This window comes from Ptychodera flava, chromosome 8, assembly GCF_041260155.1.
Source record: "Ptychodera flava strain L36383 chromosome 8, AS_Pfla_20210202, whole genome shotgun sequence".
NCBI lineage: Eukaryota > Metazoa > Hemichordata > Enteropneusta > Ptychoderidae > Ptychodera > Ptychodera flava.
This window is the reverse complement of record NC_091935.1, coordinates 43,009,710-43,024,326: the sequence shown is the minus strand read 5'-3', so window position 1 is coordinate 43,024,326 and position 14,617 is coordinate 43,009,710. Positions and strand designations below refer to the sequence as shown.

The following is a 14,617-nucleotide window of genomic DNA, read 5'->3' as shown; positions in this document are numbered from 1 at the left end:
CGAACATTCGTATATGTCCGGTGCTGTTTGCTACCGGAAGTGTTTGCTTTAAAGTTTTGAGAAATTTCGTAGCCTCGGATTCAGGGTAAAGAGCAAAGTAGCGATCAGGGAAACAAATGTTGCCTACACAACTTAACAGTTTTCATTGACGATCAGGAACCGTTCTCAACTAGTGTCCGTCAACCATTCACAAGTGAATTTTCACCAACACATTGTAATTCTGTTGTAAAAGATTCGAAAATTTTATTTTCTTTGAAAAAAAAGACAAGGAACAACTAATTACAACAATGCCATGCAATTAGTAGAATGTCTTGTAATAAATAAATACATGTGTACAGAGATCAAAATCTTCCATCAAGGAATTGCTTATAATACTCGTCATCACAGTCCAAGCTGAACTAGCAGCCGAATGACCCAGTAAATAAAATATGGAAAAGAAACTCGTTCAGTACAGAATGCGTAATGGATAATAGCACGGTATAAACAACACTTTTACTACGACGATTTGACTATCATTTGACGACGTACGAGAACCAAACTCTTCTGCAGAGGACTTCGTGGAATACGGGACACGTACAACCAATTGAAATTTTTGCATCCTCTTTCCGGGATGTTGATCTGGCATTTCCGAAAATAACCAGATTGGCAGTTACAAAATTTGCGAAGAGTTTGCAGTGGCTCTAAAACAAAAAATCCCGTATCTTTACGAGTTTAGAAATGCCTAAATCAACGTTGTTGGGAGCAGCCAATGACAATACGGGAAATTTGGCCTAGTGACTGCGACTTGACTCGTGATGTCATCGGGAGCCAATGAAAACAAAGATGACGACATACATAATGACGTATGACGAACTAGTTTTCCCAAATATGGTCACGATTACGACAAACCAGAATCAGGGATTTCCCACGCCTTACGCGTGAATGTCGGGCTTCAAAAGTCTTTTTGTAAAATTCACCCACGCAAACGGAAATTGTAGGGGGATTTCCAGTATTCCTCGTGAAAAAACAGCAACTTCGACGGGGACGATGGTATGAAATAGTTGCAACATGAATGAAACGGAGTAACATCGATGATCGTGTGACTGGTACATTACACGTACAAAACGGACGTTCCATAAATTAAAAAAAAATCATATACACTGTTCAAAAAGTTAGTTCAAAACGCCAATTGTTGTGCCAGCATAACCTGACATCCGCTTTTGACATGGTCCATGACTTGTTGTTTCAACTTGCACACCTGTTCTCTAAGTTCGGTGGCACTCATTTGAAGTTCTGAGTTCTGGCTTTTGAGATCGGAAACTTTTTCCTCCAGACGAGAAATCCGTTCCAGTTTGCGCTTTCGGCATTTGCTTGCAGCCACTCTATTTCTCAGTCTTTTCCTTTCGGCCTTGATACGTTCTTGAGTTTCCATGTCGATTGGTGACATTGGTGGAGTGCCATTTGCGAGGAAAACGGGAACAGTTTGTGGAGGTTCTTCTTGTTTAATCCGTTGAACACCAACCGTTGCGACACCCGAATAGCCGTATACACTGCTGGTTGTGGCAGTCGCTGTAGTATTATTTGTCACGCTGGCCGTTGTTTGCGTTGAGAGTTGTCGAGGTGTTGCGGAAGCACTGCCAGGAAGCGATGTTGTGGTGGTGAGAGCTTGGCTCGTTTCGAAGTGCTGTGACGGTACCGCCATAGCCGATGAAGAAGGCTGTCCTTGGATCTCGTGAAGGTGGCTTAAAGCTTGAACGAATCCTTGTGCAAATTGTTCTTGCTCCGCTGTCACATTTTTGGGGCACAAAATTGAAGTTGGTGTCGGAGTGGTCGTTACCGTGCCCTGTTGGCTCATTATCAGTTTTTCAAGTTCTGGTGAAGCTAGTTTCAACATCTGTACGTCTGGCGTGGACAACAAGGTATTAAAAGTTGACTTCTTCTTGGGTTCGCCCATGAGGTCTAGCGTGAGCGATTTCTTCTTGTCCAGCCAAGGGTTGGGTTGGTCATCGTAAAGTTGCGCTTCCATTGTCATCAGGGCGGCGGTTAGATCTCCAAATCCACTAGAATGAGTCAGACGTATATTCGGTGAGTCACGGAGAGAGACTACTGTTAAGTTCTTGTTCAACTATCTGATTCTGTGAAAGGAACGTTTTCTCGGACGAACTCTTAGACGATGGTGCAATGTGGTCGAACGTGTTTCCTGTCTCTGGCACAGTAGATTGCAGCTATGCTATATACCTGTGATTCATGTTGCCGAAAATAGCTCATGTTAAATGATGTCATTCCCCTAAAATTTCATTGGCCATTAATGACGTAGTGCTATCATGTGACTGGTACCTATTTGATCCCGTGACCAGTTTCTATGACAATAATCTAAATATCGCTATGAACTATGGGATTATATTAATCAAAAATAGAACATACTGTTTACGTCAGCATATGTAATTTTTGGCGGGAAAAGCCGTTAGGATCTGCCTGGCAGCGAAAGGTAAACTGTATAGCTGTGTGAAGATGATATACCCTTTGTACTTTGACTATGACGGCATTTGATGGGTAAATTTTGTCTGAAATCACACTTGGTACTTTTTATTTTACCATTTCTATGTTATTTTCAAAACATGGATTCGTAAAACATTTGCATTGGTAGCTGCCACCCCTTTCAGACAAATGGTATGGTATACATTACGTCAGCTTAAATTATGCTAAGATTAGAAAGGCCCGTACATTATACATCATCACTACATCATGATATGTAAATTATAGACTATTGTTCATTTTGGGGTAAATGACCTCTTCTTCCTTGAAAATAGTCTGTGGCTTCGTCTCGCGCCTTAGATGGATAGATAGACTTACTACAGTGAATGGCCATTCTGGTCAAAGTGTCAAACAGAAAGCAACACCTCTCTCATAATTTTTCATATACATTTACGAAAGGTGAGTTAGCTAGGACACTTTAACACAACAGTCTGATTCTGAACGCATTCCAAGCCTTGTCCGTCAGACTAATCAAATGTGATACCGGACTGAGATTTTTGCGGCAACGGCGCATGTGCATGTTCCGTCAGCAAATACACGGTGTAATCCCACACAGTCCCTCCATGACGAGAACTGCGCATCACAGTAATACTTGGAAGTGCCCCGGAAGTGCCCGACATAGGCTGACTTATTATGAATTCTTGTTCCTATAATACGGTTCGTTCATATAGTCACTGTTAGTCTGCTCGAACAAAACGATCGTACTTTCGGAGAGAAGAGCACCGGGTACGAAATCGATCGATCGAGCTACTGGACTGATCGAGCAGACAATCGATCGATAAGGAGACTGCCCATCCCGGGAGTGCAGTGTCCGTTTATCACTTGACGAGGAGAGACACAAGTTATTTTTAGCTCCCATTTGCCATACATATATGGCAATTTGGAGGTTATATGGTTGAAAAAAGTCTGTATGTGAGATGTCTGTCTGTATGTATGTATGTATGTATGTATGTATGTATGGATGGATGTCTGTCCGTCCAACGCAAAAAGTCCGAAACTGCTGCATGTATAAAGCTGATTTTTAGCTACTATAGACTATAGTCTATAGAAGCTATTGGGATGGGTATCCGTCCGGCGTCCGTCGTCAGTCTGTATGTATGTATGTATGTATGTATGTATGTATGTCCGTTTGTGAGGCGTCCGTCCACTCAAATATCTTGAGAACCGCAGTACTTACTGATTTGATATTTGTTGTGTAGATGAAAAATATGATTTTGAGAAACTATTTTTTTTAATTTTTTGATATTGTTGAAAATAGGCAAATTAATGCCAAAAAAGGTGTTTTTGGTAAAAAATCTTCTTCTTCATAACCGCTGGTCAGACAGCTTTGTTATTTGGTATACAGGTCCCTAGGGGTAACCCAACTTAGTCTCTCAGTAAAGGTGTTTTTGGTAAAAAATCTTCTTCTTCATAACCGCTGGTCAGACAGCTTTGTTATTTGGTATACAGGTCCCTAGGGGTAACCCAACTTAGATTTGTTCAAATTGTGACGAAATATGCAAATGTGTATTTTTAAGGAATTTTTTTGTCATTTTTGGTCAAACTTTGACTTACATTGTATGTAATTCTTGTACTGTATAAACCCCATCAATTCACCCAGAAAAAAATAATTAATATGATTTTTAATAATTGAATTAATTAGGAAATCATCAAAGCCAAAATAATTTTAGTGTGGAATTATCAGAACGTTCAACTTTTTTTGACAGTTCATAGTGAAATGCTTACCATCTTGGAGGATTAAAACATGTAAAGGCAACTTTCCTGAATCCCAACTTTGATATATTCTGAACCACCATTTATGTTATCTAAAAGAAATTGCTCATAATAGTTTGTCATGATAGGGTGGTCAAATAAATAGAGATAGAGAAAGTTCTAATTTCCATTTATGGTTGACTTGGTAAGGATAAAATAAGATTACTTTTTGAGGAAAAAAATAGAGTGGTCAATTAAAAGAGTGGTCAAAGTGATAGGGTTTTTATGGTAAAGCTGGGCTGTAAGATTCCTCATGTGCTATTTATAGCAATTATGCAATCTATGTAAACAGTGCAATGAAAGTGTAACATGATTCCTTATAATGCTTTTGATGACCTTGAACTTCTTAAGTTACAAACATTTGTCTCTTCAGTGTGCTTTCTCTGAGTAAGTACAGTCTCAACTTATTCAACAGAACTTACTTACAATGTTAATTTGAAAGTTAAAATGTGCTTGGTTAATAGGATGAAAATACAGATATAGATAACCAGCTGAAGATTCTTTATAACCTGACAGATATGCTGTTTTATTATGACGTAAATCTTGATTTAAGCAAGTCTTGTTTACTTTAATTAGAATGTAATGAACTCTCGTTTATTTGCTATTATAAACTAATATAGTCTGATGAAATATGCAAATCTGTATTTTTACGGAATCTTTTTCCATGTTTGGTCAGGCCATCCTGAAATGAGCTATCAAAGATATCCACCTTCTTCATCAATACATGTGTCACAAAAGGTAATTCTCTACATAACACAGCAGAGCTCTGTCAACTGTTGAGTCGCTTGTTTTTTCAAAACCGCTGGTCAGACAGCTTTAATGTTTGGTTTACCTGTCCCTGGGATGACCTTAGTGAGATAATTTCATACAGTCAGGAAATACTTAATTTTGTATCCATGTCTGTAGTAGCTTCAGGGACTTTGGCCCTATGTTTAATGAATTTTTTTCTCTATTTTTTTTTGCCATTTCAGCAAAAAATTGTTTCCTCTGAAACCAATGGTCTGTTCACTTTAAAATTTGGTTTGCAGGTTTCTTGTGATGACCCAAAATAAGATTCATCGAAATTATGGCAAAATTTGCATATTTGTATTTTGGGGCAATTTTTGCCATTTTTGGTTTAAAAAATCTTATTTGAAACTGTGTATGCCATTACTTTCTAATTGGGTGTGCAGGTTCCTAGGAGTGACCTGAAGATGACTCGGTGAACTAAAGGCGAAATTTGCAAATTTGTGGTACTTTTTGCCATGCTTTCAAATTTGGTACACAGGTGAAATGTAGTAGGTCATTCATTTAAAGTCAAGTACTGCCAGTGTGAATGAGCAGATTATGATTGTGCTGTTCCAGGCTGAGGTGTTATTTATAGGAATGATGCAATGTTAGACGGTAATTGATATTTAACTGAATTTGACTTACATTGTATGTAACTCTTGTACTGTATAAACCCTATCAATTCGCCCAGAAAAAAATAATTAATGTGATTGTAAATAATTGAATTAATTAGGAAATCAACAAAGCCAAGATAATTTTTGCGTAGAATTATTAGAAAGTTCAACTTTTTTGACAATTCATAGCAAAATGCTTACCATTTTGGATGATTAAAACATGTAAAATCAACTTTCCTGAATCCAAACTTTGACAGTCTGTACCGTCATGTATTGTTCTCTGTATGTTATCCAAAAGAAATAGCTAATAATAGTTTGTCATGATAGGTTGGCCAAGTAAAGAGAGATAGAGAAAGTTCGGATTTCCAGTTGTGGTCAACTTGATAAGGATTAAGTAAAATTACATTTTGAGGAAAAAAATAGAGTGGTCAATTAAAAGAGTGGTTAAAGTGATAGGGTTTTTATGGTAAAGCTGGGCTATAAGATTCCTCATGTGCTATTTACAGCAATTATGCAATCTGTGTAAACAGTGCAATGAAAGAGTTACTTGATTCCTTATAATGCTTTTGATGACCTTGAACTTCTTAAGTTGCAAATATTTGTCTCTTCAGTGTGCTTTCTCAGAGTACGTATATACAGTCTCAACTTATTCAAAAGAACTTACTTGCAATGTTAATTTGAGAGTTAAAATGTGCTTGTCTAATAATATGAAAATACTGATAAAGATAAAAAGCTGAAGATTCTTTATAACCTGACAGAAATGCTGGTATTTTTTTTTGACACAATCTTGATAAGCAAGGCATGTTTACTTTAATTAGAATGTAATTAACTCTTGTATATATTATTATAAGCAGTATTACCGGGTATCAAGTTAAACAAGCTGATATTGATAGGTTGGGCGGCTGTTGGAGGTTAAAAGCTGTAAAAATAAATGTATATGTATGTATGTATGTGTATCTATCTGTCTGTCTGTCTGTCTGTATGTATGTATGTATACATGCATGTATGTATGTATGTATGTTTGTTAGTATGTGCGGATGTATGTCCATCCACATCAAAAACTCCTAAACCGCAGCACCTACCATCTTAGTATTTGGTGTGCAGGTGCACCCAGGGGTGAAGATGTGAATTTGTTCAAATGAATATGCCAAAGTAAAAAATATGCAAATGTGGGGGAAAAAAAGGAAAAATCCTGCAAATTGCTAAAACTCTGTAACCACTGACCAGATTTGGTTGAAACTTGGTATGCAGGCTCTTTATAGTGACTTTAGTTACATTTCTTCAAATTGTGGTGAAATGTTGAAAGTTGTAATTTTTGGGCGATTTTCTCATCTTTGGTCAAAAAATCTTATTTTCTGAAAGCTCTCATCCCATTGCCTTGAAAACTTATATGTATTATCCCAGGGTTTGCCTTTGTCAGATTCGTTCAAATTGTGGTGAAATTTTCATATTTGTATTTTTGGGGCAATTTTTCCCATTTTTTGTCAAAAAATCATTTTCTCCCAAAGTATTTGTTAGATAGCTTTAAAATATGGTAGTCTTGATCCTAGGGTTGTTTTCTGTCAGATATGTAAAAGTCATTATGAGATGGAGCATTTCATATTGCTGGGGTATAAGATTAATTTTGACTTACCATGGAATTTCTTAGTAATCAACCTGTAAGAATGCAATGTCTTGTGTGTACTAGTACATAGTATTTCTGTAAAATGGGAGCACAGTGTCATTGACACTATTTTTTATTGTTAAATTTTCAAAATACACACACTTTAAGTATATCAGGCCTATGCGCGGATACCGAATGTAGCACCCAAGGCGTAAAAAAGAGGACTGTCCCGTGAATAATTCACAAGGGACTGCCCATTAGTAGTATAATCGAGTGAGAGATCATTGACAAAATACAAATATTCTTTATTTACCTCATTATTGTTCAATAATTCATTTGAAATTACTTATTTTCACATTACATGTTATAAAATACTTCATGATTATTAATTTTCAATTGTTTTATAATCTTTTCTTTAAAAAGTACATTGATATTGATAATTTTTCATTATATTTTTATTTCAGTATCTATCAAAATTATTTATCTTTTTCTTTTTGCACTTGCTACTTTGAGGTAATATTTTATCTTGCTGTTTTAATGTTCAGCTTTGAAAACAAGAATCTCATAACTTAAAATTATTTCCCTTCTTCATTATTAATTAAGGTTTATTGTTATTTTCCTTCTCATATCAAGTTTTTCATCAACTTAGAATACTTTTTTCTTATTCATTTCTTACTATTTTGTGCTCTAACCCAGGGTTCGGGGGCCTTTCCCGTGATCCTCAGTATTACGACCCAGAAATTGGGGATGTATGCCACCAGAGTTTATCATTTGCTCGATTTAGCACTCCTTCTGGGTATGACAGTTCATGATAGTACTTGGGGAATTAGGAATTCTGGGCATCATTTCTAGTTCTGGGCAATAGGAGGATGACTGGGTTGCAGGAGCTGTCTGCTGTGTACCTAACTATAGGGAATGTGATACACACAGCACCGCTATTCGTCACTCCACTAATAACTTGTTGGATAAATCATGTGGTGTTCAAGATACTGCACTACAGATTAAGAAACAGTGTAACAATAGCAGGGCATCCATGGCTAGACGTCTGAATTTTTTCATTTGAGAGATTTTTACATTTAAGTTGTGCATGTTTGATATGTTAGGTGGAAGCACCGTCCCTCCACCTGGGTGGAGAGACGGTGGTCGAAGCTAACGTGCATAAGATGTCTAACATGTTAGACATGTTTACATTAATTCGACTTTTTAGGTCAGAGCTAACGTGCCTAAAATGTCTAACGCATAGGCCTATATCATCTAAGGGTCTGACTAGAGCTCGAACTCCAAAATACCAAACATGCAAAGCTATGGTATGGTGCAATAAGCTGACCTAACATGTACAGATCTAACTTGTCTAGAATGTCTAACGTGTATATCATTTTAGGTTCTCACCATATCACCATAAGTCAAACTCTGTCATGCAAATTGTGTACACCGTCGGCACACATTAGGTATACATATTAGGCCCATACAGTTTAGGTCTGCATGTTATACAATTGCTATGCATGATTTGAATGATAGTATTTGACTTATCATGAGACCCTAAACTGATATACACATTTAGACATTTTAGACACGTTAGGTCCATACACGTTTGGTCGGCATGTTACAGGACAGGTTTGCACGTGCATGATTGGCATGATAGTATTTGACCTATCTTGTTAGTCTTGTACACATTTGGTACAGAACTAACATGTTTAAAATGTTTAATATATGTCATTTTAGGGCCTCAAGATAGGTTAAATTCTATCATGCCAATTGTGCAAAGCAGTCATGTAATTTGCCAACCAAAACTGTATGATCTATCATATCTAAAATGTCTAATATACCGATATGTCATTTTAGGACCTCAAGATATATCAAATTCTATCATGTCAATCGTGCAAACCTCAGTGTTTCATCCAGGAGAGCATCAACAGGGGGGGGATTTTCTCGTCACAACGTACAGCGATGTTCTCTAAGGGGCGATTGAGGAGGTTTAGACCGCCTACATATGAGAATGACGTCATTCAAAATAAGACTCTTTTTCACAAATATTTAGACTGGTTGTGAATGTGGACAATTCACTTTATCAGCCAATCATATCTTCTGAGACATGCTCCTTCCGCTGTCAACATACAGCCACGTTTTTTTGGCTGGGACAAGCATATGTCTTTGTACCATCCCAAATGCCACTTATATCTTCTCCTCTGTACTTTTATAATATAATGTTAGGATTCTCCATTGAAAGTAAAGACACGACTTTTCTCTAGTCGGATTGTCATGTAAATAAAAAGGTAATAATTCCCTTCGAAGTGTTGCATAAAGCTATTTTAGCTAGTTGAGCATACGTTCACGAAGCCAAAGATCATTGCCTGGTGAACTAGACAAGGTTTTCCTGTCACACAATCTCTGTACGATTGGAAGAACGAGACAAAATGAAGGTTTTTGCTTTGTATCATGAACGTTTATAACACTATAAAATTAAAGTACGGTGGCGAAAATCAGCACAAAAAATGATACTTTTACTAAACCGTACTCTTCAACTGTTCAATGTTCAGTGAGTGGCAGGATGGCATTGTGGAAAGCTAAAGATTGCATGCAGTCACAAGCAAACTTTGGTGTCAACAGATTCTGTCTTTGAATTATCAATGAACACTCACTTATTTTTCAGGTCAATAGGCAAAAAGTTCTTTGTCTGTGGCAACAAGCCTCTCAGTTTGTGAGTTTTCCCATTCTACAGTGACTATCAAGAAGCGATTGAAGCAATTTGATATCGATAACTCAGCAGTCAACTTTTAAAACCATAGCTGATTTGTCAACCCCTTAAGTTGTTGGTTTAAACTCTACAGAGTTTGCGCATGTGCATTAACAAGACAACATAGGTAATTTGAAAAACATAGGATACTGCAATGATAATTCAGTCCAATAGCGCAATGATAATCCAAACTTCAAAGTAGTGAGGGATGATATAAGCACAGAAAAATGATGAAAAAATGGTACATTATTTTTCCTAAGCTTCAAAACATTCCTTTATAACTACTTAAAGATTTTTCTTTCTGTATTGTTCAGTTAAAACTGAAAAAATACCTCGAAGGCACAATGGCTGTTATTATTTGTACATCAAGCCCTAAGAAAGTAAACATACAAGTAGATGCAGGGGTTGAGATGTGGCGTTGTTCAAATGAACATGTCAGTGTCAAAAATATGCAAATGAGGTAAGAAAAGAGGGAATCCTGCAAATGTGCAGGAGTGGTGGCAGTAACTGAAACAGCCCACACATCTGAGTAAGAGGTTTTTGACCTTTAACGTATTTGTATGCAGGGTACCTATTATGTGTTGGAGTGGTGGCAGTAACTTAAACAGCTAATTAGTCATTTCCTGTCATTGTTTATGAACTGTGACATATTCAGAGACCTGCTCAAACCATAGACAGTAGGGGGGGGGGGGGAGACTGTCTATGCTCAAACTAAGAGGGACTAGCTGTTTCTGCTATGCATGTTGCTAAAGTTGACCTCCAGTACCTAAAGTTTTAGACCTTTTTAGCTCACATTTGGTTTTACCAATGTGAGTTTATCGTATAAGCTGAAGTCGATGGCGTCTGTATGTATGTGTGTATGTATGTATGTACGTACGTACAGTATGTCCGTCAACATCAAAAACACGCAAACCGCTACACGTTTCAGCTTGGTATTTGGTGTGTGGATGCATCCTGGGCCATAGATGGGATTTTGTTCAAATGAAGTCTGCATTGCCAAAATTATGCAAATGAGCTTACAAAATGTGAAAATGGTTAAGAATTAATAACTCAAGAACCGCTTTTTTGATTGCTTTGAAAAGTTGTGTGCAAGTACCTTAGGTTAACCTTATACAGTTTTATGAATATTGTGAAGATATCCTTAATTTTGTATTTTTGCTGAATTTTTTTGTGATTTTTCTCATTTTCAGTAAAAATTATTCTTCTCTGAAACCGCCAGCCCAATCGCTCTCAAATTTGGGTTGGATCTTTGCGAGGGTGTTACTCTTCTAATTTGTTGAAATTATGAAAAAATCGGGAAAATTACTATTTTGGAGCAATTTTGTCATTTTTGGTCAAAAAATCTTATACAGTATTTTCTTTTTAACTCTTTCACCACCAATTCCGGGTATACCGGGAATGCATACCTTTCACCACCAGTTCCCGGTTTTCTGGTCCAGCGGCCATATAAGGCACTGAGGTCAAATGGGCATCCATATTTAGAACAGGGTACGTCGTGAAACTGTCGTAAAGGGGTATAAATGATTTGTTAATAATGTGTCATTGTAGTTAATTACACCTAGTTAAGGAGCTCTCTCTTCTCCGTTGGGGCGCATGCTCAGTACCTGCCTCAGTTATTGGAGTTGCTGGCGTCCGAGGGACAAAACCTCTGTGCTCTTTTTGAGTGCTGTTTTTACGCATTCAACTGACTTTAGGCTCTGACATTTTGCTAATTTCGTTGCCGCAGTATCTTAGTCTATATTTTTTCCTAATTCATGTCAATATGGCTGAAGCTGGAGAGCCGATGCCAGAGGATGAGGCCTTCACAGAACACGAGACAGGAGGTGCAGGTGAAACGACACGTACACGAGCAGAGATTGAGACAATCGCCCCGAAAGAAGTTCTTCCTGAACAGCCAGCCTACAAAATAACGACACGCAAGAAAATTACTGGTAAGCTGACCGGAGCTGACCCGAAAGTTCAACAGCAGTTAGACTCTGTAACTTCTCAAGTAAGAGAAATTTCTCATCAAATTACCGAGGTGATGAAGATTGTTAAAGATGACGTCACAGCCACTCCTGAACGTGAAAAGCCCGCGCAGCCTCGTCCAAGGGTAACCACTTTGTCCGACCTTAGGCGTGACTCAGCTCTTCAGGACTTGGTTGAGCGTTTGCTGTCGGCAAGTTCGTCCACCACTTCTGGATCCGAATCAAGCTGCAGCTCTTCCAGAGATGATACGAACAGCAAGTATGGAAAAAGTTCGAGATCAGTGGAAAAGACAAAAACTAAACCGCACACGACCAAGAGCAGACGACCCCCGTTGCAGATTGTTATTCCTAAAGGTAAACGCATGAAAAGTGGCGCCAAGAGGAAGCCAATGGACAGAGTCCGGAATTACATTCCATGGCCACACGAATTCGTCCGTGACCTAAACCCAAACAGGCCAGAAGCCTTGACATTTGATGAGCTGTTACCACAATTCGTGTCTGGTGAGTTCGAAATTATCTTGGGGATGGGTTTGGACGATGACTCTACCTTACATAGATTATCACACTTGCAAGACATTGTCACAGACGCCCAATTGTATAATTGGGAGAGGGTTCGCAAATATCACTCAATAATTTTGCAGTATTTAGAACAAGGGTTATTAAAGTGGAACGATGACTTTGGCAATCTCCACACTCGATTTGTCAGAAATCCTCCTCAGAGCACTTCCATCTCAGCCACAAAATCAAAGAAAAGTCGTCGTGACTGATATTGTTCTGCCTTTCAGTCCCATAAGTGTAATCAAGCTGAGGATCACATTGTGGAAGGCAATTTGGAGAAACATGTTTGTTCTGCCTGTTTGCGTTCTCAGCAGCAAGAAAAGAAGCATGCTGCTGCTGATTATCCATATAATGACAAAGACTTCAGGGAGCAGATGCAAAGGGGCAGCAAGGAATGACCTCAGCCATCTGGGGGATGGGATTGCTCTTCTGACTCTTCTGCCCTGTCTTCCGCCATCCCCCTTGCCAGGCTACACGAAACTAGTCTGGATGGGCACCTCCCCATTTCTTGCAGCTCCGTTGCTTCTCAGTCACCTGACCCAGTAGAATTTTTGTCTACCACTCATTTGTACAGTGATGTTTACTTATTTGAAGATTGTGTACCTTTGCAGACTAGTGAACATTTTGACTACAGTTGCCTATCTGCAAGCAGTTTTGTAAATTTTAGCTCAGTTGTTAGTTGTGAGGTTTCTCCTGCAGTTAACTGCGTTTTCCACAAGTTCATCCCCACAGTCGCTTGTTCACCTATTTCCGCGTCAATTGCCTTAGCCCAGGTGCTGCAGGGTACTCACGATTTCAAATATCAGACTTTTTTTTCACCCTCAGCAGTTGGTAGTCATATCTGCTTTCCGGAAGTACCTGCGTGGATTCCTTCCAGCATCCCCGCTTGGCCGCCAAGTGTCCATATCTCTCCACAGTGGTTGCAAGACACGCATCAGACTGTTTTCGCTTCCGGCAGACCCAATTTTGCAGGCGTCCGCATTCCTGTGCCATCAGGGTTGAATATTCCTGCATGGCGAGCGCGACTCCCTGACCAAGCCAGTGCTCTTTTCATCGATTTTCTTGAATTTGGCTGGCCCATAAATTTCACCTCAAGTCAGTTACCCTTTTCGAGTGCACGCAACCACAGTTCCGCTGTGCAAATTTTGCACAGCACATTGATTCTTTTGTTTGCTCTGAAGTCAGTTTGGGCGCCACTGCCGGTCCATTTGTCGACAATCCCCTCTCACTTCCCATGGCAACATCCCCACTCTCTTCTGTGCCAAAAAAGGGCTCCGACGACAGGCGTATTATCATGGACCTCAGTTTTCCACCTAATGCTTCCGTTAACGCTGGTATTTCTTGGTCTACGTTTCTGGGGGAGCATTTTCATCTCCATTATCCAAATATTGACTCCCTTGTGTCTGTTATCAGGGAGTCTGGCCATGGGTGTCACCTTTTCAAGCTTGACTTGCGTAGGGCGTACAGACAACTTCCTGTCGATCCTCACGACTTTCACCTGTTGGGCTACACTTGGCGGGGTAAGCTTTTTATTGACCTCCGACTGCCATTTGGTTTGCGTTCTGCGGCGCTTGCATGTCAGGCGACAACTAACATTATTATTTCTATGTACAATAATATAGGATTTCGTGCAGTCAACTTTTTGGACGATTTTTGTGGTGCTGAGCAGCCAGCCCTTTTGCAGACAGCGTTCCTTGCCTTCCGTTCTCTTTTACAGGAACTGGGTGTAGAAGAAGCCACTAGTAAAGCCGTACCACCCACTACTTGTCTCTCCTTTTTAGGTATATGGGTTGACACAGTAGCCATGACGTTGGAGGTCACAGAAGACAGGCTGACTGAGCTCCTCCTTTCTTGGTTGTGCAGACAAAAAGCCACACGCCGCGATTTGCAAGTTCTTATTGGGAAGCTCTCCTTCGTTTCTGGCTGCGTTTGTGCGGGCCGCCTTTTCATTAGCCGCTTGCTGGACACTTTGCGTTCGGTTGAGTCCGCTCATCACCACATTCATTTAAACGCACAGTTTCACAAAGATGTTAATTGGTGGCTTACCTTCATTAGGCAATTTAATGGAGTCTCTATCATGCCAGACTTAACTTGGTCCGCTCCTAAC

The 14,617-nt window shown here is 39.2% G+C and overlaps 2 protein-coding genes across 4 annotated transcripts in view; one reads left to right on the top strand and one right to left on the bottom strand.

Moving 5' to 3' along the window:
- Positions 1-218: 218 nt before the first annotated feature.
- LOC139139388 (transcription factor Jun-like) lies at positions 219-2,254 on the bottom strand. The gene has a single exon (XM_070708291.1). The coding sequence runs from the start codon at positions 2,009-2,011 to the stop codon at positions 1,157-1,159; it is 855 nt and encodes a 284-aa protein (XP_070564392.1). The 5' UTR covers positions 2,012-2,254; the 3' UTR covers positions 219-1,156.
- A 512-nt stretch (positions 2,255-2,766) lies between these two features.
- LOC139139386 (mutS protein homolog 5-like) overlaps positions 2,767-14,617 on the top strand; it is a 258,320-nt gene continuing 246,469 nt past the window's right edge. For all 3 annotated transcript variants that reach the window (XM_070708289.1, XM_070708290.1, XM_070708288.1), the window contains exon 1: positions 2,767-2,913. The gene's annotated coding sequence lies outside the window, so the exon portion shown is untranslated. The remainder of the gene's footprint in view (positions 2,914-14,617) is intronic.

Excerpts from the sequence above, each read along its gene's own strand:
- LOC139139388 (XM_070708291.1), bottom strand. The coding sequence starts at position 2,011 with ATGACAATGGAAGCGCAACTTTACGATGACCAACCCAACCCTTGGCTG.